Source organism: Scophthalmus maximus, chromosome 19 (genome assembly GCF_022379125.1).
Source record: "Scophthalmus maximus strain ysfricsl-2021 chromosome 19, ASM2237912v1, whole genome shotgun sequence".
NCBI lineage: Eukaryota > Metazoa > Chordata > Actinopteri > Pleuronectiformes > Scophthalmidae > Scophthalmus > Scophthalmus maximus.
The window spans coordinates 6,320,001-6,344,314 of record NC_061533.1 but is presented as its reverse complement, the minus strand read 5'-3'; the positions used below and the strand labels follow the sequence as shown (position 1 = coordinate 6,344,314).

Genomic DNA, 24,314 nt, shown 5'->3' with positions numbered 1-24,314 from the left:
CTCCACAGAAAACAGACGCAGGTTCATTTTAATGCTCCCGCAGATCTCCCCTGCCACACACACGTGACATTTTCTGTTAGCGAACGCCCGGGGAGCTCGTCACCTCCACCGATCTGAGGCCACGCGTCGAATGTGCAACATAGAATATTCTGAAACAGGAAAAATCCCATTAATTTTTTAGACCCCGGCATAATTACTTTGACCACATAAAACCGCCCACGAGGATACAGGAAACCTTTGCACTGCGTTTGAAAAATTGTACGCCAGTGGACCTGAGCAGAGATCTGTAGTAAAAACTACGACGTGGGCTCCAAAGAGCAAGTAGAAGCTCCCTCCGTCGGGGGAGGAATTATAAAATAAGGTGACAGTCTCACAACTCGCGCTATTGGAGAGAGTCTGGTCTGAGTCAGAGACAGGTGCCGATACCACGGACTCATTTTTAACGGTCGTTAATGTAGAGTCACAAAGTATTTCCTTCAGTTACAATCGGATGCTGAACAACACAATACATCACGTGGCAGCCGAAGCTCAGCTAACTGCGAAACAAATTAAGAACTTTCCTCAAGGTAAAAAGTTGTGCAATGAAACCTGCGTTATTTTCTTCTTCCCTGGCCCAATAATCATCATCAACTACTCAGATTTATTCAGGAAACAGGGGCATGAAGAACTGGACTACACTATACATAATGTAGTTGAAACTTACCCATCAAAACAAATAAAATACCACTTACAATTTGGTGCATCAGCAGGCATGTAACAGCAATAGAGTCCGATGCAGGAAACAATAGTTTTCGCTCTCTTTAATGTCTGAGCACCATGACCCTTATGTGGGTTAAGGGGAAACTTAAACAATTTCCTTAAAAGCACCATGTCATGTTTTCAGTTGTTTTTCCGTGAGTGTAGTTTTCTACCAGTATCACTCGAATGAAGTTGATACCGAAGTGCAAAAAAGGAAGAGTGCAGACACCGGATAATATGGTCGAATTTCCGAGAGTGGACAGCGCCGTTACGGGCAACGCGACAGGCAGAACAATTGGAGAAAAAAGAAAAAGAAGCCTGGATTACAGTCACTTTTCATTTCCCCCCCCTCCTCACTTGTTCCGACGCCGCGACCGAGCGAGTTGACGCTTGGCAATGGGACGAGAAGGAAACTGATCACCGGGCGCTCTGCGGATGGCGCATGTATTCAGTAGTTTATCTGAATTTGACATCAGGATTCATATATTATACTGCACCTGTCTGGCGACATTATCACTGCTGATAGTTACATTATACAAAGGAGTCAAATTGTGAGACAAGAGCAAAGACAAGGCAAAGCCTCTAAAAGTAGAAAGGAAAAAACCTATCATGGAGGATGACTATTAAATGATATAAATTCCAGCAAAACTGTGTTGAATATATTGACTATATTGATACATCTCTCTCGGGCCCTCCCCCTCATTTCCCATTCCCTTTTTACCTTCCATTCATCCATTCCTGTCATGCACTGTATATGACTTATCCTCCCTCTCTTTTCTTCACCCTACACTTATCCTCCCTCCCCCTTTTTTTTTAAAATTTCATCTCTCCATGCTACACTTAGCCGGAGCACTTCGCCCTCTGCCCCTCCCCCTCGTTCTCTTCCATTCTCAGCTTCACATTTAACCCGCGCTCCTTTTGTCTGACTTTCTCCGTCTCGTATTCAGTCGTACCTCTCCGTGTTTCCACCTGCTTGAACCACTAGGTCGAGCCTTACCTCCTCCTTCCTTCCTTCCTTCCTTCCTCTTATTCCCACTTCAAATACATTCCGTTGCTGTGGTTTTAAATGTATATATGTATTTCTAAGATTAAATTGCCTGAGGTACGGTTCCCCAGTGTGTATATGTGCTCTTTTTCAGGAGCACACTCCTTCATATTCATCTAGTCATATTTCATTCACACCAGAAAATCACCAGTCTTCATTTTTTATTTATTTTTTGTATCAAAGAATTTGGCCATTTCTTCCCCAAAGAGGAATTGGTTTAATCTCACGGAATCTCAACCTCATTTACTGACGGTTAGGTTTTTGTAACCTTAAACCATGTAATACGCTCTGTATTTTGTGAATCTGTATCGCAACCCGGTGGGACTAACATGCGAAAGGCAAATTACAGTATTTTGAGATTTTCAAAAGCATCTTGTAGCAGATTGTTTCAGTGCTCTCTTCTGGGTTGTGTCTCACAGCTCTTCAATAACCCATAGGAAGCTGTTTCCGGAAACCCAAATTGTTTTTAGCATGATTCAGTGGCAAATTAAAAAATAAATAAATAACAATAATAATAATAATAATAATGCTTCAGTACATGTTGGACTGACATTCATCAGATTAAAAATATGACACTGATGGGAACTTTTGTGTCTGTCACCGAGACATGACTTAAAATTTGCTTTAGGAAGTAAGTAGTGGAGCACATTAAGTATCACTTAAATCTAATTAATCCTACACTTAAGTAAAGCTAGCCTGTGTTACTGTAAGAGGGACTTTCTGCCCTCTAGTGGTCAAAATTCACAAAATTCTAAAGTATGATTGTGATGTTACACTCATTAACGCAAACTAATAACTACTACTGGTCGGTGTCGTTCCACAACACACACTGCAGCGACGTGTTGTCGCTTCGCGTTGTCCTCCAAAGAGTCGTCAGTGGCAGAGGTGAAATAACGCAAAGGAGAGGTTCACCACTCGACGACGTATCCGGTTGGCCCCTTTGGAAAGTGGAAAATGTGGCCTTCTGGTGTTGCATCAGCTCGTCGGCCTCAGGCCGGATCGGGCTCAGATCAGACGTTCCCATTTTTCCTGATAAACACAGACGTCAACACACACTTTGTGCGGCGTGACATTTTCTCCCCGGCCCCCTCGCGAAACCCCTTTGATCTCGGCAAAAAAGGGTTCACATTTTTGTACATCAGAGCCAAAGCGTTTCTCCTCTATCTCCTCTCACCTTTTAATTTCTTTTCCTTTTTCTACTTTTTTTTTTTCTTTTGGTACAGCTCCCCAAACATAAAAGCGGAGCGGCCCGGCCCTTCTTCTCCACGCTCGCTCTTTTCAATTTGCCCTCTTTTTTCTTCTTCTTCTTCTTCTTCTTCTTCTCCTCTGCCTTTAACTTCCTTTTACATCTCCCTCAACATTCAGCGTTTCCCACTCTTGACCCGCGCTTTTCCTTTTGTCCGCCCCCTCCCTCGTTGCAAGTCTCCCTCTTCATCTTCCCCTCGCTCTCTAAAACCTGATTTACCGCTTGTTAACTTCAAAGGGATGTTAGACTGTTGGTGCCTCGAACTATTTCTTCAAGTCAGGTTCATATTCCAGGTGTAAATCCGTGTGAAGACTGCACTCGGCCCGTGTGGCGGGGGCTCAGCTTCCGTCGAAGGCGGGAGACGGCGGAGGGGAGAGGAATGCACAATGGTTCTGCTCCGACCGCGGTACAGCCATTGTCCAGCCCCGTCATTTCTACAACAGGTCTTTTGCCGATTCACTTGTGCTCCGTGGCTCAAGGCCCCCGGAGGTTCATTTTTTTTTGGAAAAAAAATCCAGTCTCAGTTCCTTTTTGTCAGCGTTTCAAAAGTTTGAGGAAAATTGTCTTTTCAGTTCAGAAACAATTTGCCAAAAGGTCGACAGAATACTAATTCGGTTTCCGCGGCGAAGAGGGGCACCGTGAATTACTAATCAAATATCTGATGCAGCCTATTTTTTTGCATGATATATGATTGATGATTTGTACTTGACATACAATTGTAACTTTTTTTTTACTTTTAAAACACAATGTAACTTATTTTACTATTTATTCTAGCACTTTATTAAAAACAATGCAACTCACATAACTTATTTATTTACTACTCATGCTAGTTTTCACCATCTTCACGTTCTCTGCTCTATGTTTTTAGTCAATGTGTTGTGTAGAGTAGCATATTTAATTTCCTTGCATGTACTCACAATGGCGATAAAGTCGATTCTGATTCTGATTCAGATTCAGATTTTCCTACCAGCCCCCCAGTGAATCTCTGGAAAAAATGTTGCCCATGTGAGAATACAGGGGGGAAATTGTTCATCATACAGTAGGTGAACGGCACACGCGAAGCAGAGCAGTGGAACTGCTGTGTTCCTGACCAACGCTGAGCCAACATCCAGCATCGCTTGACACAGAAATAAATCAGAGGACCGGTAAGAGCCGTGCAAAACACCAGAGAAGGGAAAAAAAAACCTCCAAAACATTCTCAACACCACCACTTCAGTTTATATTCATTTCCTCTCATCTCAGATAAATACCCTAAACGACGTCCCCTCTCACCTCCCACTCAGGAAGTGGCCATGCTATGCTGTTTCTCTCCACGTTAAGTCTTAAATGGGGTAAAGAGTTTCCTTAAGGGAACAGAATCCATACAACAGTGTTTTCTAATGCTCAGATTGCTTGTTTTAAGCCGTACAAGAAAGGGTAACAGTGACAATCTGCCATGTGTTGTATCATTTAGGTGAAAATATGAATGGAATGCCACCCACACGGCGGTTCTGGTGGAATAACTTGGTGTCGCGTCTTCATCTTGTGGTCTATTTCTGTGCCAGTGGGTATTTGATTACATTTGAATGGTCTCCCAAAGTAAAACAGAGCCGAACAAAATTGTCCCCGTTGAGCCTCAGACAACGTTTGAATATGGGAGAACAGACACGTTCACTTTGGACGGAGCAGGACATGAACCTTTTTGAGATTAAACCTAAAAAAAAATCATATATTCTTTTGTTACATCAAGGATTCTGGAGCCGATGAACAGGTTTTACTCCTGGAAAAGAATAGAAAAAATCAGATTTGCTATTAAACGTGCACACAATAAGAAACACACGCACACACAAAGCTGACAACAGTCACACAGACGAGCACACACAGATGCAAAACCTGACCACACACACACACACACAGACACACACACAGACACACAGACACACACACAGACACACAGACACACACACACACACACACACACACACACACACACACACACACACACACACAGAACAAGTATATTGGTGTTTTTGCAAGTAAACAGCTGAGTTGGGGGTTTGAGGACACTGAGGAATGGATTTTAATCTATGTGTTTCAGAGAGAGACAGAGAGAGAGACGGAGCAGGACAAACAGGAGCGGGAATGAGAGGGAAAGCAAAGCAAGAAAAAAAAAACCCAACCTAAAACTAAAAGTGTGTATATCAGCAGTCTAGGACTTGTTGAAAACACAAAGGCCAGAAAAACAGTCTCCACCTCCATCGAAAAACCACAAACAACACCACCAACTCCCCCATCCAAACCTCCGTAGACAACTGCTACAAACTTCACCTGCGTCTCAGCTTGACTGTTGAAAGAATATATTGTGGCTGCGTCAAATTCATATTAAAATGACTTCAAAAGGGAAACACACAAGTGCAGACACCATAGGGCTGCAGTCTGAAAGTGGAAGATGCTTTAACATCCGTCATCCATCATCTGTGAGATATAATATCGATGGGTACAGGCTCAGAAGGTCGCCGGGCCTGACATACAGAGACAAACCACAGTCACGGTCAATTTAGAGTCTCCGTTTAATCCTCGTCTGCACGTCTTTGTCGTGGGGACATGGGGAGAAAAGGGGGGGGGGGGGGGGGGGGGGGGGGTGTCATTCCTGGTTCCCCCCAGCTCACACGACTCGTCTACTGAATGTTGATTTGATTGCATTCATACTGGGAGGTGTAAATTCATATGTGCTGTTTACTGTATATGCAATGCCTTTCTGTGCTTGTTGGTGTTTTTTGTTTCGATATTTGCAGGTAGACACGTGGTGAAATGTGATCAAAGTCGGGTGTGCATTCCCATGGATGCTAATCGTTAGGCCACGACAGTGGGCACGAGGCTCCGCCTTCACAAATGTACCTTTTTTAGCGAGCAATGTTAGGATATAAATAATGTCTGCAGTGCTCAGGTTGGGGTAGGATTTCTATCAAACCGATTTTATCTGTCAAATCAGAGCGCAAACTTGACAATTAGACAGGTAGTGGAGGGGATGACGTCTGCAGCACATGGTGATTATGATTTAAGTTTTTTTAATATTGTAAGTTGCAGACTTGTGTACTCCAGCCTCATGTTCAGAGAACAAACTGACACTGAGTCTGCGGGATGAGCGTTCAGCTCTTTTACAGCCCTCTGTCGTTCCTTTCCTCCACAGACTATTGGAGAGTCCTGAAACTCTTCCCACCCACTCACCCCCATTTACCGGTCTCTCCCCAGGCCAAGGCATTTGTTTGCATCCATATTCATCTCCCTTCAAGGTAAGTGATCAGTCTGAATTTACTGTTACTCCTCTCTGTCTCCCCTCTCTATCTCTTACCGTCTCAAATTTTCTCCATTAGTCTCTCTCAGATGCATATTTTCCTCAGTGCGACGCCGTGCAACTCGTCTCCCCGACTCTCAGATTTCATCTCGCAATCTTTTTTTCTCCGTGTTCTTCACACTCGCCCTCCTTCCCTCCCTGCCCGTTGGAGTTGTTCTTCGCCTCGGGCAATTCAATCCATCTGACTTAAAGAATCAGATCATCCAATCAGGGGCCCACTCAGTAGACAGGGGCGGGCCCTGAGGGACAGACTAACCAACTCTCTGATGGGATTAGACCTCCCACCTGTCTGTCATTTAAGGGAAACCACACTAGGCCAATTGCCTCTGCACATAGCTTCATATGGCTGTCATCTTCGGTATAGAGCTCTGCTTTGCCCCACACACACACACACACACACACACACACACACACACACACACACACACGCACGCACGCACGCTAGCAGCATGTGGCCCCATATATTATTCTGATTTGGCTCGGATAATAGACAGCTGATGGAGGAAGCAGTCGGAAAGTGCAGACGCGCGCGCGCACACTCGCACACGCAAACAAGTTAGCGGCGTATCACTGGGGCTGTCATTTTGAATTTGGGAAGAGGGGGGAGTAGAATGTTCTCTAATGGCCATTTGCACTCTGCTTTTCTCCACAGTGAAAATGTCTAATCGAGACAGACACAGAGAGAGAGAGGAAGAGGAAGAGGAAGAGGAAGTGAGGCAGTGAAAGAAAGAAAGGGAAATCTTCACAAAAAGGAAAAAATGCACAGTAATCGAATGAATTCTTTTCATGAGTTAAATAAATAAACCGCCAGAGTGTGAAAGATACGTTTTATGTCTCCAACTTGAGTAAGAAAATGTGTTTTTGTCCATGCTTGTCGGAACAAAGCAAGGCAGTGTTTTTGTGATCCGACAACCCCCCGTCGGCAGATTGACGTAACTTTTTCAGCACCTCCAAAAATTATTGAATGAATCCAATTAGCCAATAGATTCGTTTTACGACACATCTCTTTAGATCAAGGCACAAAAAGGACTATTGTGGGAACATCAGGGGACCGTGGCTGCAGCCACCAGTGTCGCGCGGTTCCCGACTCACCATGGTCACGTTGTTGCGAGAAACCTGTATCGACTGTTGGGAAACGGGAAAGAACAGTGGTTGGGTCTAACCATTATCAGACCAATATCAGTCATAATAGCATCCGACCTCCTCATCAAATGACCTCCCACGACAGGGCTCTGCCACTTGAACGTAAGCATACGGTACGTTGTTTCTTGGCTCACTGACTCTGTTCTCCCACTCTCGGGAGGACTGTATCATAGATACATATGATTGGCACAATGAATGACACAGTTTTATTGCGCAATATATTTAAAAAAAAAAGATCAACCACAGCACTTCATTAAAGCCAAGTTGGTTGCTGCTCCCATGACGCAACCTTGTCTTTTTTTTAGAAGATTGTGTTCCTCTACAATAATTGTTTAGTGTATTTATTGTACCTTTAGCTGAAACTACAGCTAATTGGACTATAGGACGAAAAAGTAAAAGAAAATGTATGGACGTATGAGACAGTGGATATAGTGTTATCACTATAATAAAGAACAAAATGACTCTAGTTCATTTGTGTTCCTGGTCTTTAACCACTGGTACAACAAACAGATTTATGCTGCGATGTTCATTCCTGCGGCCTGATACTCTGCAATCGGGGAATATAAATTCCACGTCGGCGTAACCGTATCTGCCAGTCAATAGCGACATAACGCAACAGCAATCAGGGGAAATGTAGAGGTGGCATTTTACTACAAATAAACTAATTGGCAGCTTCTGCTATGGGTAATATTTCACAGCCGTGCCAGATGATGCACATTGTATCCCGACTTATTGTATACTTTTATTTGATTATTATTATTAGTTGATTTTTGTCTTTCCATCATTCCCACCTTGAAGAAGTTAGGAGAGGCTCTCTTTTTACTTCCAAGACGTTCTCTCTTTGACTCTTTGGGGTCTTCAGAGCTTTATGAAAAGGCAGGAGGGTTTTCACGCAGAGCGTGCTCTTATTTGTGTGTGTGCGCGTTGGGGGATAGCGTTTCTTTTTCTTTCTTTTTTTTCTAGAACGTTCCTTGGCCCCTCTGGGAATTTTAATGCTTATTAGCATAGGTATATAAGTCAACACTGGCCCCAATATGTCTGTTTGTATGGCCCTATTGTGGTCTGTGTGTGTGTGTCTGTGTGTGTGTGCGTGTGTGTGTGTGTGTGTGTGCGTGCGCGTGCGTGTGTGTGTGTGTGTGAAAAGGGGGCTTTCTTAGGTGTCTGCTTTTGTACTTCTACTCTATCTTTTTCTGCATGAAGAAGATATTAATGTAATACAAAACAGGCCCTTTAAAAAACATGAATGGGATGAATGAAGGAAGAGTGTGTTTGTGCTGACTGGTGGCTCCTAACATCTGACAGGCCTCAAGTTAACGGGCTGTGCTGAGAGGGAAAGGAAGCCACGGATGTTAAAGGAACGGCGATATGTCAGTTCCTCATGATAACAACAGCCGGTCTAAAAGTTCAGTTGGGTGACAGAAGGCCCATTTTCTGAAAGGACAAAGCCCTCCGTGAATTCAGTTCACCGTTCTTTCATGAGAAAGTTCTCTTCCAAGAAAACAGCGATAAACAGCTGCTCGAAGTTTGGTCCGTACAGGAAGTTCTCGTTCATGGGAGTTTCCCGAACGTGAGAACGCAAATGTCCGCAAATGTCGCTGTGCGTATGCTCCGGAACTTTTCCTGCCAGCCCCCTTATAAAAAAAAATATAAACATTTCCAGAAAATGTCCAAGTGAGCCCATGTGACAGAATACAGCAGGAAAATATCCCTAAAAATGTAACAACTGCATGCTCTATCCAGGCGGCACAGAATTTTCCCAGACATTTAAAAAACCTCTTTAGTGGACGGAGTCTTCAGCACGCCATTTGTTCACCATGGTGCCAATCGCTCACCTGCTTGTGCTGTGCCAGTTTTCACCCCCTTCAATATGACAACAGCGCGATAGGGGAACATTTAGCGAGCGCCGCCTCAATGGACGTAAACACCAGCGGATAGGCCGAAAGCCCCTCGACCTCCGTGGAAGCCGTTCAACAGCCTGGCCTTTTCCAATGTTAATAGCCCTGCGGTTGAAACTGACCGCCGGCTGTTAACACGAGAGCAGCGCAGCTTGAAACGCAGCGGCGCCGCAATTGATTTACACAATCCCTCTCTCTCTCTCTCTTTCTCTCTCTCTCTCTCTCTTCCCCTGTTCCTCTTCTCTCCTCTGTGGTTTTTAAAAAAAAAATTTCAACTTCTAAATAGGCTAACTGTGAAAGGAGAGCAGGTAAACACGACCAAGGAGGACGGGGAAAGAAATGGCTTGAGAGGCAAGGTCGTGTAAGGAAGAAGAAACAGCAAACTGTTGGAGGCATTTGATCAGAATGCCCCCGGAGCGCATTCCTCCCTGCGGAGCCATTCCGGCTATGCGTCCGCCTGGGAGGAGACCCCCGGGGGCAGAGCGAGAAAACGCCGGGGCGATTATACATCAGCGACCCGGCACGAGGCGGCCTCAGTAACCCCCCCGCCCCCCGCCCCCACACACACACAAGAGGAAGTGGAGGAAGGACACGGCAAGGAGGCATAAAGGACGTCTGGGTCTGCGCTGCTCTTCCCGTAACCTCAAACTAAACTAGGATGGGTGGAGAAGCAATGGACGAATGTTTCACTGTACAGAGAGAGGAGGGGGGGGACACAATCTGGCAGATGTTCTAATCTTTCATATGTAAATAAAATCAAATCATGTTTTATTGATGTAGGATGTTCGAATAAATATATTTGTGATTCATGATGATTGGCCTCATGCCCCCTTTTTTAATTATTAATGCATATAAAGAATCTTTCATGTCTCTTCCTTTGCATAGTTACAACTATTTAACAAAAAAACGTTGTTTGCTCTTTCACATTTTTTCTTCATCTCATGCTCTCTCTCTCTCTCTCTCTCTCTCTCTCTCACGTGCACGCACTCTTACATGTCAGGTTTAGTTACACTTTGTAGATCTCCTTTGTCACTTTGTGTGTGCGCACACACACACAGGGAGAGAGAGAGAGGGGCTTAAACTGACACTAAATAAGATAAGAGTTCCTTTTTTTTAAAGTAGACACTAGGCAATAGATTCCAAGTATATATTTTTCTTTTAGTATTTATTCACTCGGAAAATATTTCCAGCGATGCTCCGGGAAACGCGGTGTGTCACTAGTGCTTCCCATAGATGTTCCGCAGCATGCCTCTAAAAGCATCGCAAACCCTGGGGCCTTCACCCAGATTTTACCTGAACAGCATTAACCACCAAAGTTTTAACGCGACACAGTCGCGGAAATATATAATGCGACTTTTTTTTTTCTTCAGATATAGGCTTTGAATAAGACATGGGGTTCCACTGGCGCTGTGTCGCACAGCCATCAATCTGTGCAGGGGTCAGTTTAACTTTGCTATAATTCAGATTGTCGAAGGGTAAAGCAGATATGGCTTCTTTTTTTTTAAAAGTCTGCAAGTCTGTAGTGTAACGGGACCTCACAGGCTCGATACACTCTGGGCGTGTTTGGGCACATTAGGGTTAGGGCATAAATTTATATAAATTTGACCAATATGTAAATTACAAACAACAAATGCATTCTTCAACATGGATTTGAGTGCGTTGGTATTAAATGCTAAGTGACAGCACTACGACCAAAATGAGGAAGTGGGAAAACACCATCAAACCATTCATCACAGTGCAGATACACAGAAACTCCTCACACACCCACGAAGCTGCTCCTCACATTGTGGAGAGTTAACACTGTGCTAACTTCAACACTCCATCATTACAAAGACAGGTCACGCGTAGGGCAGGACACAATGACAAACACACACACGCACACACACGCACGCACGCACGCACACACACGCACACACACACACACACACACACACACACGGCTCCCTGAGGGAACGCAAAATGGAGGCAGGGCAATGGCGGCCAAAATGTCAGGGTTTAGACAGAGAGAGTGAAAGAGTGGAGGTGGAGACTGATGTACAGTCAAACTGTCTTTGTTTGACCTTTCGACTTAAATCAAATGACAACGCCACCAACGACTGCCAGTGTGTGTGTGTGTGTGTGTGTGTGTGTGTGTGTGTGTGTGTGTGTGTGTTGAGAAACAGAGCTCGGAGGTGTAACGCGTGGCGCCGCCCTACTTAAGTTATCAATACGTGGATGTTTGTGTGTTTATGTGATTGCTGCTGCGTATGTTAGCATGGTAATTAGCAGCTAATTAGTTATTGATTGAGGCCGGTATATTTTATGGAGGTGAGAGGAGGCGTGTGACACGGGGCACAGTGTAACACCTCTGCAATAATTTACCACACGCACACACGCACAGACACACACACACGCACACACACGCACGCACGCACTAACACACACACACACCCACATACATACATAAAGACCCCCCCTTAATATTTCACTCTCTATCTCACCTTTCCTCTCTTGCTTCCTCTCTTGTCTCACTTGCCTTTTTCTCTCTTAACTATAGTTTTATAATTTTTTCTTCACTTTTTAACTACTGTTTAAAAGCAGTGACAATTTTAATACAATAGTGACAATTTCACCTCCATAAAACATATTGGCCTTATTATTATTTTATTTTTTTACAGAGTTATCCATTTTAGACATGGATATTCAATGGTCAAAAAGGAACTCAACCATTCCCATACCCTCCAGGTTTGAGCAAGTGTACAGGTGGAACAGTTTGAGAACAGGACAATAGTCTTTCTTCAAAAATAAATGAACAAATAAATAAAATCAAATATGTGTTTCAGCGTTGAATAACAGAGATGATCTGTTCAATTCAGTTGTTCTGAGTTACTACCCCCCAAAAAAAAATATTTTACGCAACTTTTTGGTCTTTTTTGGATCTAATTTACACACTTGCATGTTGCTAAAGGATGATACCATTTGATTTGATACAAGCAATTCATCATCTCACCTAGAAATGACTCTAGAAGTATATAAAACATACATCAGTACAGGCATTAGCAGAGTTGTAGCGGATTGGTCAAGGTTATGCTATTGACTGTGCGATGTTTGGGAATTTGGAACATTGGTGCAATGACAAGTCAAACACATTAACTCAAAAAAGGCCTTAGCAGTTAAATCTACAGGTGGTGTCAGAGCCCCTGAAGGTTGCAGCTCCCACACATACAGTATATGGCTTTGGGTGCCGCTAATGGTCTGGTCTGAAGCCGTGCACTTCAAATTACTGGCTGACTTCCTAAGCCTGTTACTGCTAAATGTGTGTGAGAGAGAGAGAGAGAGAGAGAGAGAGAGAGAGAGAGAGAGAGAGAGAGAAAGAGAGAGAGAGAGAGAGCATGTGTGTGTGTGTGTGTGACCTCTACATATAATCCACTTTATCATTCATTTCCTTTTTAGGCTTTCAACTGACCCGGGGCACTTGGCGTGTTCTGTTGCCCTCCTCCTCACTCCAATCCTCTTTTTGTCACTTCTTTTCATCTCAATCACATATTCTTCATCTCATCATCATAGATATTAAAATCGAACCCCCTTACCCCTCAGCTTCATCTTCGATTTGCATTATGCTACTATTAACCAACACTGTAAAATGTAGCCAATGTCACATCTCGAACATGTTTTATTCAACAATGCGACTCCTCACACAATAACATGTTCTGACATCAATGTGCAAATACTGTCACATTTGTCAAAGCAAATTTGAACGCGATCACAGAGCAGACTCAGATGAAGAGCAGCAAAGAGCCGGTGGTGATTCAGTTACAGCCCAACGTTCAGCATATACAAACTTTCAATCAACACAATTCTTGGTTTGATATTTATCATCATTTGAAAAATGTACTGTTCAAATTGTACAACTGTGCTTTGACTGCCTCCAGCAGTAATCAGTGTTGGGCAGCAACACGCAGCAAATATGTTTTACAGCTTAAACGTGATTTAGTTGATTACTTAATTAGGAAAAAAAAAAAAAGCAATTAAACACACCACTTAGTTGCCACATAACTCACGGTGCCACGATCGCGTTTTGTTTTGTTTGTTGACCCCTGACGCTGAATGTTTCGCAGCACCGAGGACCACTGAGTTTCAACTGGAAAACTTAAAATAAATAACCCCAGGTAGTTGTAATTATCATTTAATCAAAATCCTTTTCATAGGATTAAAAAGGTGGCGAGTAGATGGGTTTCTTAATTCCCATTGCGCTTGCCAGAAGAGAAAGCTTACTTATTGACTGTGTACAAAATGTACTGTACATACACCTGGCAGGGGGTTCAAACATTCGAGACATGATTCACTTTTGAATTAAGTTTTATCTGTTTTAATCAGCAGCTGGGCCGCAGCTCCGGACCTTTAATGCTGTGGCGCAGCACTAAGAATCAATTTGTTTGCCAAGAGCAATAAATGTGCAGGAAATTGTCCTTGTGACTTTGATGCATGTACACAGACTCCCATGGCGACTTACGGTGAAGTGCAGAATGGGAGCCGTGATAGATTGACTTCAGATCCAGTGCAAGCGGACAGAACATTATAACGCACTGTATATATATCACCCAACGTATATCATGCTCTGTATACAATTTTATAGCCAATGCTGGCATCGAAAGACCTGAGGCTGGGGGGGGGGGGGGTACAGATACAGTAGCGAGGTATAGGAACAACATGCAGTTTTGATGAAGTGCGTTTAGCTCCTGTAAGGCTTTAAATGGTTTTAGGACTCATCTTGATGTAATGAAGAGTGCGTCATGGTGCAAGCGACACTCGGCAGTGACTGGAAATGAGCTCAGAGGGAATTACAGTAATGGTAGTGTTGTTAAACCCAGAGGGTGATTTGGTTTCACAAAATCCAGCAGCTCATCTTTTTTCTTTTTCTCTTCTTTTTCTCGCGCAAAATTTGATATGGCACCTGTGCTGACAAAGACGCCAATGACATCTTAAAAAGCACTGACTTGAAAAAAGCCAGCAAAAGAGAAGAAAAAAAAAGGGCCTTATTAGCACCGACGATAGCCCCGATAGGATTTCTCTCAGGGTCCTCTGTCGCTTAACGCCACGTTTTATGCAGCATGTCAAATGAAAGGAACATTAACTTGCTTTCTCATCATGTACAAATCATCTTTTCGTTCCTGATGTGGACATTTTACCGACTCGCGTTAACTCCCAGGAGGCTTTACCCAAGCCTTACCTACGATTCGATTAAGTTGACTTTACATAAGAGTGATACGAACCCTAAATGAATGTCTTGTGGGGACTTGCTCTTTGTCCTCAGGTGTGGTAGATGGGAGAAACTAAATGAAAAGTTCCCTTCATTTTTTCCCACCCATAGCCCTATTGAGCGACTCTTCTACAGCTTGAATAGATAAAGTGCGACTCCCAGGGTGCATCACGGTTACGAATCATGTAATTATAAAGCCTATTAATCTCACTGTCAAGATAGTCAATCAATTCATCTTTGATTATTTTTTTGTCAAATTGAAATGAATTTGACAATGACTGGTGATATATTTTGTGTACATTAGCAACATTTTGAATTCACGTCTGTTATTGTCTTCTCTCACTGGCTTCCTGCCGATCATGGGTATTTGGATCCTCAGATTATCAGCATCAGAATCAGAAATACTTTATTGATCAATGGGGGAAATTGGCTATTTGGAGCCATGTAAAATAAAATAAAATGTACAAACTAACATCAATTCTCTGAACCAAAGTTGAAACTGAAAAGCCTTTATTTTTCTAGTTCAACTTTATTTTAACTTGTGAACAGGCGTTTCAGATTACATGTTACTATGTTCTATGGTGGTGAAAAAAACCAACATTTTTTTCTCTGGCTCTATTCTTCTGCGGAACCAGTTTTGTCATTACTGTTTGAATTCAATTTTGTAATTTTGGTCTCGTTCTGATTTGTAATCCCGGTCAATACATTTGTGGAGTTCAAGTACAATGTTTCAACACAGACGTGTGTCACCATAGTGTAACAAATATAAGAACATGCACAATTGACAAAAGACGAAAGGAGAAAAGGTTCCATAAATATGACTCACAAACTACTTGACCCAGGGATTCTGCCCCCTGGTGGCTTCCCTCTCTGCTCTCACCTGTCTCCTGTTTCTCCCTGTTTGATATTCAAGTGCTGCGACAGCATCGCCTCCTCGAAAATTGTCCCTTTTTTTTTTGTTTTAAATGTGATGTGCTCTATGTCCTCCATTGACAATAATAGCTGTACGACCTTCAGGAACCAGCATCCCGTTGATCGATGTCTGCTTCCCTTTAACAATGATGAAGCACATTCTCTAACATGCACAGAAGCTGTGAGACTTCGTTCGGGTCGAGACTTTAATCCGACTTGAAGCCCGAAGATAACAAACTGTAAAACCACAGTGTGAAAGTATGGAGATGGCTGCATTTAAATGGTTACAGTGTTTGGCAGAAGCTAGTTTTCGGTTCATCAATTTTACACTGAGGCACTGAAGCGTCCCTAAGCCCAGCTCTGAGGACAACCTGCTAATTACAGTGCAGTTTAATTTAAAGGGGAGGGTTCAATGCAGACAGAACACATGAATGTAAATTATGAAATAATCTTTTCAAATTGTTTTTTTCAAATTCATTTCTCGTCAAACACACGTGAATGTCTTGACAAGGGTACATGCAAACACATGGGGCCTTTCCAAGGACGGAGGTGTGTGTGTGTGCGTGTGTGTGTGTGTGTGTGTGTGTGTTTCCATACATGTGAGATCACGTAGGTGCGTGTCGGACTCAGTGACTGTTTTTTTTAAATGGCGCACAGATCAATTCTTAATCGGCTTTGTATCTGTCCTAACACATGCAGAAACACACACACACACACACACCGGAAATCAACCTCAAACATGCATTCAAATAGGAACACACACGTGCGCACACACACACACACACACACCGTCCTCCATCACTTTTTGTCTCTTCCTCCTTGTCAAATTCAATTACTGACGACATCACTAAAGGAATCTCCACGCCAACCAATTACCGTTACAACCTCGCGGGTGTGTCTCCGAGATGATCTTTGTGTGGGTGTATGCGTGTCTGCATGTGAACAGCAATGTGAAACATGATAGCAAATGTGTGTGCATGTCCAAATGTGGGGGGAGAAAGAAAGACAAGGACGCAAGCAGGCAAAGTACGTACAGTACGGCGTTGTGTGTGTTCAAGTACATAAGTGGTGTGAGCTGAGCGTCCAACAAAGCCTATTGCCATTCAGCGATGCCTGTCAAGCTCTCCGTTCTCTCATGGAATAAAAAGCAGTACAAAGTGGTAACGTGGCAACTTGTCCACTGACACTTTTAATAGAATTTTAAAACAATGGGCCATTGATTGCAAATGGAGCTCAGACAAAGGCGGCCTTCACATTCCAGCTGAAATGGCGACTCTCTCCTGCCGATTTTAATCAGCTTCGTAGACAATTCGGGTTCAGTCGGTTAGTTGGAAACTCGGTCTCCGCCAGACTTGTCAGTGTTTCTTTGCTTTTTTTTGAAGTCGTCAGCAAACCCTCCTTTCAAAATCGTTTTCCAAATATGTATTTCCTTTCCCTCCTCTGTCTTTTTCCACCTTCCTTTAAGTTCCTTTTTCCTCCTCTCTTCACCTGTACTTTGCTCATCTATGTTCTTGTGTCATTTCTGCTTCCCCCTACATCCTCGTCCTCTCCTCATCCCATCCTTCCTTGCCCCACCTCCCTGCCCTGTCAGAGAAAGGCCTGCGTGAGGCCAGGACAACGGTACTACTTTGTGTGTGCGCGTGTGCTTGTCCCCTGTCTGTCCCCTGCCAGCTTTTGACACCGCCGACCTACACATACTGCTGTGTCAACAACAGCGGCACATACACACATCGCAAATGACGTCAGCTCGCGGGAGCGTTTAACAAGACAGTTTACGCCTGACGGAGAGCGTGGGAGGGCCAAAGAAGAGGCGAGAAGTTATTATCTGTGTAGTGCATCGCCGCTGCTTATGTCGTTGTCAAGGATAAATGGTCTAAACTGCATCAGTAAAACGTACGGCGGTGCACCGCAGCCACTGGACAACAGGCTCCCTTCAGTTATTTCCACCCATTCTTTCATTACTGGAGCGGGGGGGGGAAAGCACTCTGCGATTCTCCGTGCAAACATTTATCCACCATGAGTAATTAAACAAAAAGGTTGTTTAATGGAATGCAGTGTACAACCAAATGAAAAAAACGCTAATCTTCCTCACACTATTCCTACACGTCCTCCTCAGGACTATTGCTTGTAACCCGCGACAGCTGAAAACAAAGAAAACATTTAGCCCCTAATGAGTTTATATTTCATTCTTACAAGTCTAAGAATGAAATAAAAGAGGAGCACTTGTGCAAGAAACTCGCCATTAAGAAAGTGGAATGTGACCGTTAAGATAGCTCTGAGGGAAATTGCAGACATTTCTTGATTCATTCACGAATTATCCCTGGCTGGCTTAGTGCTTTTGAACTTAGCAGCGACCTATAGAGCAGGGTTGGGGGGACGTCCAGCCAGAATGCAGCCTGTGACACAGTTTGATCCGGGCAAGGCAATAAAAAAGGTATATCAGCAATTCCTTTTTGTCTGTGATTATAGAAAATGACCTAAAGCAGTAGACTAACACGGACATCGGGGTGATCCCCTCTGGCTGTATGCCTGTCAGGTCAGGGTGCACGAAACACACATGTAGCCGCTATGTGTCATTGTAAGCCGGCAAGTGCCTTGTTGTTGCTGCAGAGCTCCTGGAACTTGACAAAGTGTCGGTCTGTGTCGCAGAATCGTCGCAGGGTGGATTACTGTTATGGCTCCGGATAGTGAACAAAAACAAAATGACAATGCAAGAAATGTCCAGTTTTTCCCCCTCTGGTCTGTGATGGAGAAAAAAAAAAGGCAAATACAGCCGAAACTAGCCATCGTGCGAGAACTTCCAAGTTTGATACGAGGGCAGAGTTTCTGTCTTTGCCTGCGGGGGCCTCCCATTCATCCGGGTACATGGTTATCCAAAGGGCGTTGCATCAGGGGCAACTGGACTTGGTTGTAGATTCTTCAAGACATTTCACCTCTCATCTGAGATGCCTCTTCAGTTGCTGTCTTTGCAAACCATGCATGGCACCACCAAAGCTGAGGATTGGTTTGAACAAGCCGTTTTGGCTACGAAACCATTTGAACAGTTTAGTGGCCTTGTCGCAGGTGAAGCCCCGGCCGTGGCTGGGCTGTAAAAGGGACTACTGGACAAAACTGAGACATTTGTGTTGGACATTACCAAGTATCCTCTCAGAGGCGGATGTCGAGCTCCGAGGTCCCCAACCACCTTCTCAGCTTTCAAATGTAAAATCGTGCGGAGCGAAATCAAAGCTGTGCCAAGTGCCACTGGGAATGGGGAAGGAAGAAAAAGGCCCACTATGACATCTGAATATGCTGATGAGTGTGCAAGGAACTCCCTTAGGGCCTTTTGTGAGACACATTGCAAAGACTCAGTTCCGCTCAAGATTACTGACTGACCCCGAACCTGGAAAACCAGCTGACAATAGCATCATCAGCCCTATCATCTGACATCGGACACCGAGACAAAGAGGGGCAGCTCCAGCCGGTGCGCTTGAGAGGTCTGTGTGATATATGTGTTCAATAATTCAATAAGTAAAACATTTTTTAAATGGCACTTGACAGGAAAAAGGTTCCCCACCTCTGCATTTAACAGGAAGCTACTACAGAGGAGAATATGGCCACAGCATGAATTCATCCCCAGATCTACTCATCCTCTTAAGTAATGTCAACTCAAACTACTTGGTCAAAATCAATCAGGTGTGTAATAGTCAGATTGTGAAGTCAGAAAATGATCACATGGCAAAGTTGTATTTAACACAGCCTGGATCGATGAAGAAGCCACTGCCACACAATGTAAATTACAGGGGATCCAGGTGCAGAGATAAAACAATACATCACAAGAATTCACAGGCGACTGCAGGCCTGCCCTGCTGCCTCGTTAAATTGGGTGGATGCCTTTTATCACTGAACCTTAAACCCATGTTGCAGAAAAGAGCCCATGAATTACTTCAACATCCCACGAATCTACTTACATAGAATATCATACTGACGTACAGTATATGCTGTACATTAGAGCAATGGGCCGTTTCTCACACTTTGACCAACAGCATTACAGTAAATAAATGAAGACACATTTCCTTGCCACAAAGTGAGAAATCAACCAATGGAGATACATTTTAGAACAGCACATTGTTCCTATGACAGGACTTGGGACCAGGAGTGTAGCGACACATTCTGGGCCCTATTCATAAGCAGGCTCTGTGGGGCCCCACGCAGCTATGGTGCTGATTCATTTATGATACTGTGTGTGTTCTAAAAGTAACTAGCTAGCTGACTCCTACTGTATTCAGGTAGTAAACATTAGTTAGCTAGCTAGCTAGCATAGCAACTGTGTCCATCTCAGCTAGGTAGCTGCTCGCTAGCTGTCGTAGTAGGAGTTTGCTAATAGCTAGCTTGAAAGAAATTAACAGTAATTTTCCTTTAGTTTGTTTTTCATCTATTTTCTCTTCTGGGACTCAGACTTTACTTTCTTGAGGGAAGACATTTTGTATTCACTGGTCAGTAGATTAGCTGACAGATTCTCATGCTGAGTCGTGGTGGGCGGACTAAACCATTTTGCGCCTTTTGTAAGAAGTGAAAGGGGCCCCTTAGAGAACCTCCACTAATTTTTGAAATACATAGTTCAGTCTCTCCAATGTATTCAGCCAATTTTTAATTCATGTTATGACACTAATTACTTAGAAAACACAAATCCCATGCTTTCGAGGGCCCCCCACCCCCACCCTTGGACCCCGGAAAGTCTGTCCCCTTTCCCCCCCAGTGCTACGCCCGTGCTTGGGAAAACACAGCAGAGAACACACTACTGTCTATGGATAAGCTGTTTAGAAACCTTACTCCCTGCTCACTGTATATGCACGCACGAGCGCACACACACACACAGGGCTTTCACACACACTGTTTGACAATGGCACCCATGGGGCACAACTCCAGGTAGCTGTAGCTGTCAGTGAGTCACCATGTCGGCCGTAATGTACGGTCCACAGAGCCCACGCATCACACACAGAGGACTGTCGTGCCTGGAGCTGTGGCTCTGAGGCAGCACTTGCTCGCAGATATCAAACAAAATGTGTCTCTGTTCCCGCGGCGGGCGGACCGAAAACTTCTACAGGTCCCCATGGAACGAAAAAAAAAGAGTCAATTCAGATGTGCAGTGCATGAGTCCAAACATATTCAGGGCTGGAGTTGGCTAATTGGTTAATGCCTCAATGGAAGAAAATAGGTGCCGGTATAATTTCAGCCACTTGTCAGAGCTGTTTTCTAATGGATATTCTGACGTGGAGTGGAATTTAGAGGCATAACAAGATCAATTGAAAGAGAGAGACCAAGTTTGATCAAGGTGGTCAGAATTGGGGTAGAGATGCTGATCAGTTGGACATATTTCAACTGGACTGAAAATGCTGCGCCTGTCCCAAAAATGGAAGACTTCACTCTTCAAAATGTTAAGGGACCAACACACACAAATTCATACACCTTTCTTACACCCTTTTGTTTCCAAACATGCACACACACACACACACACACACACACACAGCACAATAACATTACATCTATCTGAATTAGTTCCTTCCATTTTCACTGTGTTGTTATTGATCGTACTTAAACAGCGCCACTCTTGTCGGCTTGTACCAGGAAATTGGCTCCATATTGAAACTGTCACAGCAAGGGTGCGTTTCCTTTTAGGCCCTCAGGGCACGGGGGGAACATTGCACTAGGGGAATCAATCTTCGGTCCCCGGCATCGGCTTGTTTCTGTAACAGTTTTTGGTTTTTGGAGGTATTTCTGCTCTGTTAATTAGTACAGTAGTTCTGTTGTTGCTGTTCACGTGGCAGAGGGCTTCAGCACTTGAGCCTGTCCTTCCACTTTTGCTTAGGAAGCCTTTAACGAGACGCTGCATCGCTGCCAGGGCAATGGCGGCTACTCCTGCTGACCCTGACCTCTGACCTTCTTGGGTTTAGGTGAAAAGTTAAGAATTATTAGAGAGAGACACTAATGTCAGGCCTCAGTGATTACAAATTGGGGTTTTGTGCACACAGCAACTTTAACCTTGGTTTAGTGAAAGCTATTTATATGACTTTGTGGCAAAGAAGCGTTTTCCTTTTAAGGTATCTCCAAATAAACATAACTGACCAGTTTGAAATACACAAAACAACAGATAATTATCTATATGTGATTATTTTAGAACAGCTTGTTCAACTATCCATGTTCCAAGAATTAGGGATCGAACTCTTACCACTATCAGAAAGTTACTGTATGTATGGCCTTACCCTTTGGCGTTATCACACAATATGCCATGAGGTTATTCCAAAGTTCGTCAAATATTAGCAACTCTGAATCATTTTCACATGACATTCAGCAAAAAGGAAGGTGAGATTTAAAAAGGCCTCCGCACTGTGATAAGTGTCCTATTATGGTTTGCCCCTGTTGCACAAAGGGAATTAGAGCACAACAGACAACATCTTTTAAATTACAGTGATGATTGAAGATGGATTTCTTGCTGCGTAAAATACTGGCAGTTTACCTCTTTATGTTGCTGTGACATCCTCGCGCTTCTTTAAATGTTGTATTATTCTCAGGCTCTTATTATTATTTTTTATTCCATAATCATTTCCCGATCCATATTTCACACCATGACTCGAGAAATTTCGCGAATTGCCTCAGCCCGCTTTTTTCACAACGCAAAAAAAAAGAAGAAAAAAAATGTATTTCCACCACCCTTAAACCTGTTGTTAAAGTTTGTGTGAGAGTAGAGCTCACTCCGTATTCATTTATAACTTGTTTTTACTTATCTTCCTGTGTGTTGTCTTAGCACGCACCTTGAGCACGTCCACGTCTGTTGAGCTGCAGGTGACCGAGTCGTCCACCTCCCTCACCTGCCCGTCGGTTTCCACAGTGACAAGTTTGATGGGCATGGCGACGCGCCGGCCGGTCAGAATGGCTGTGTTCACCACTTCTGTGTCCTGAAGAGAGAAACGAAAACCAAAAACGTTTCTGTTAGAAACACTGTATCGAACCAAGTAATAACATTCTGCTTCGGCAGTGAAAAAACAATTTAGACTTTTTTTAAAACTTGAAAACAGCTGGTGGTTGCTTTAAGGAGGAGTTTAAAAAGATGGTCTTCAGATATAATATTTCTAATTACAGATTGTCACACCATGTGACACTTGGTTTTGACAAGATTTTGACTTGTTTGACTCGTTTCAACCGGTTACTTTCCCTTCAACACTTTTTGTTTCTTTTTTGATAACATGCAGTCAAGGTGTCACAATGCATGACGCGTTGCCCCCGTGCTGCCGTGTGAACTTTCCCCTATCTCTGACCACAGTGCACATGAGAGGGGAGGCATGACGGGTGTTGGTGAAAGACGCAGGAGACGGGCGACAGGAATAAACAAGTGAGAGGCGACCAGGGGAGAGTTTTAAAGGAAGAGAGAAAGTAGGGGGAAAAAATGGTGATTATAAACCGCGCAATTATTATAATCAGTATGATTACATTTGATTGGATCCTTGCAATAGAAATAGCACAAACCAACCAGCACACACACACACACACACACACACACACACACACACACACACACACACACACACACACACACAAACACACCTCGGAGTGCTGCATGCCAGCGTCAATCTTGATTATTTGGCATCGAGTTTCCAAGGGGGCATTTATCACCGCCAATACACACACAAGGCTGATTACAGGGTATTTTGCTGGGCCCACTGTTTGCGGATGTGAAGTGTGTTTGTGTGTGCTTGCGTGTGTGTGTGTGTGTGTGTGTGTGTGTGTGTGCATGTGTGCTATTTGATTCTACAGTGGAATTCAGCTGAGCACATGGTGCCAACACAGAAGATGAGGAATAAATATTGTGCAGGTGACAAGATTAAACTTTATCGATCCCCATCGAGGTAGTTCCCTTGTTACATCAGCTCATAAGAAAAAAGTGAGTGAGTGAGTGAGTGAATGATAAATAAATATTGTATATACAATAAACACACGTATCACATATTTACGGATGTGTGACCTGCAGTGGTTATACACAAGGTGTGTATCATTGCACTAGAACTACAGATATTGGATTGAAAGAAAAAGAACCATACAACTATAGGAGGACTTATTGAAAATAGTATTGTTGGGGGGGGGGGGGGGGGGGGGGGGGGGGGGGGGGGGGGATTGTTTTGCACCGCATGCAACTTTGAGATTGAAAAAAATCATCAACGGACAAACACATCTCTACACCCAGACAATGGCTAAAAACGTTCTGTTACACAAATTACAGTACCATTCGGTTTGACACTTTTCTGCAACTATTTATCATTCCCTGTGGATACATACTGGATAATTTGATGTCTGTGGGCCGTACAGAGCTGCCGCGCATAGTGCGACCGTTCGGCTTTCAGATCAAACCACCAACCCTACGAACAATGGACCGTACAGATGTAAGTGTCGCACATTTGCCTGTGTCTGCAATCTAAACAGATATTTTAAGATTGTTACAGCGACTGGGAAGAGATGGGGCGATGTCAACAAGGACACACAAACAAACAGGAGAAAATGTGATATGCATTTTGACATTTACAGAGACATACAGCATTTAAAAACCTGTATAAAGATGAATAAGCACGATAAGACAACAAGCAAACACACACACACCCACACACACACACACACACACACACACACACACACACACACACACACCTCTGAAACAGATAAACTCACAAGCACACACGGCACATGTGACTGGTAACAGGTAACATTTCTTCTCTGTCACACAGAGCAATGTG

The 24,314-nt window shown here is 43.7% G+C and overlaps 1 protein-coding gene across 1 annotated transcript in view; it reads right to left on the bottom strand.

Moving 5' to 3' along the window:
- The window catches only part of si:dkey-215k6.1 (transmembrane protein 132B), a 216,550-nt gene that overhangs the window by 13,609 nt on the left and 178,627 nt on the right, over window positions 1-24,314 (bottom strand). Inside the window, exon 7 of the mRNA XM_047329298.1 lies at window positions 22,344-22,487. Coding sequence (XP_047185254.1) covers window positions 22,344-22,487 — 144 coding nt within the window. The remainder of the gene's footprint in view (window positions 1-22,343; window positions 22,488-24,314) is intronic.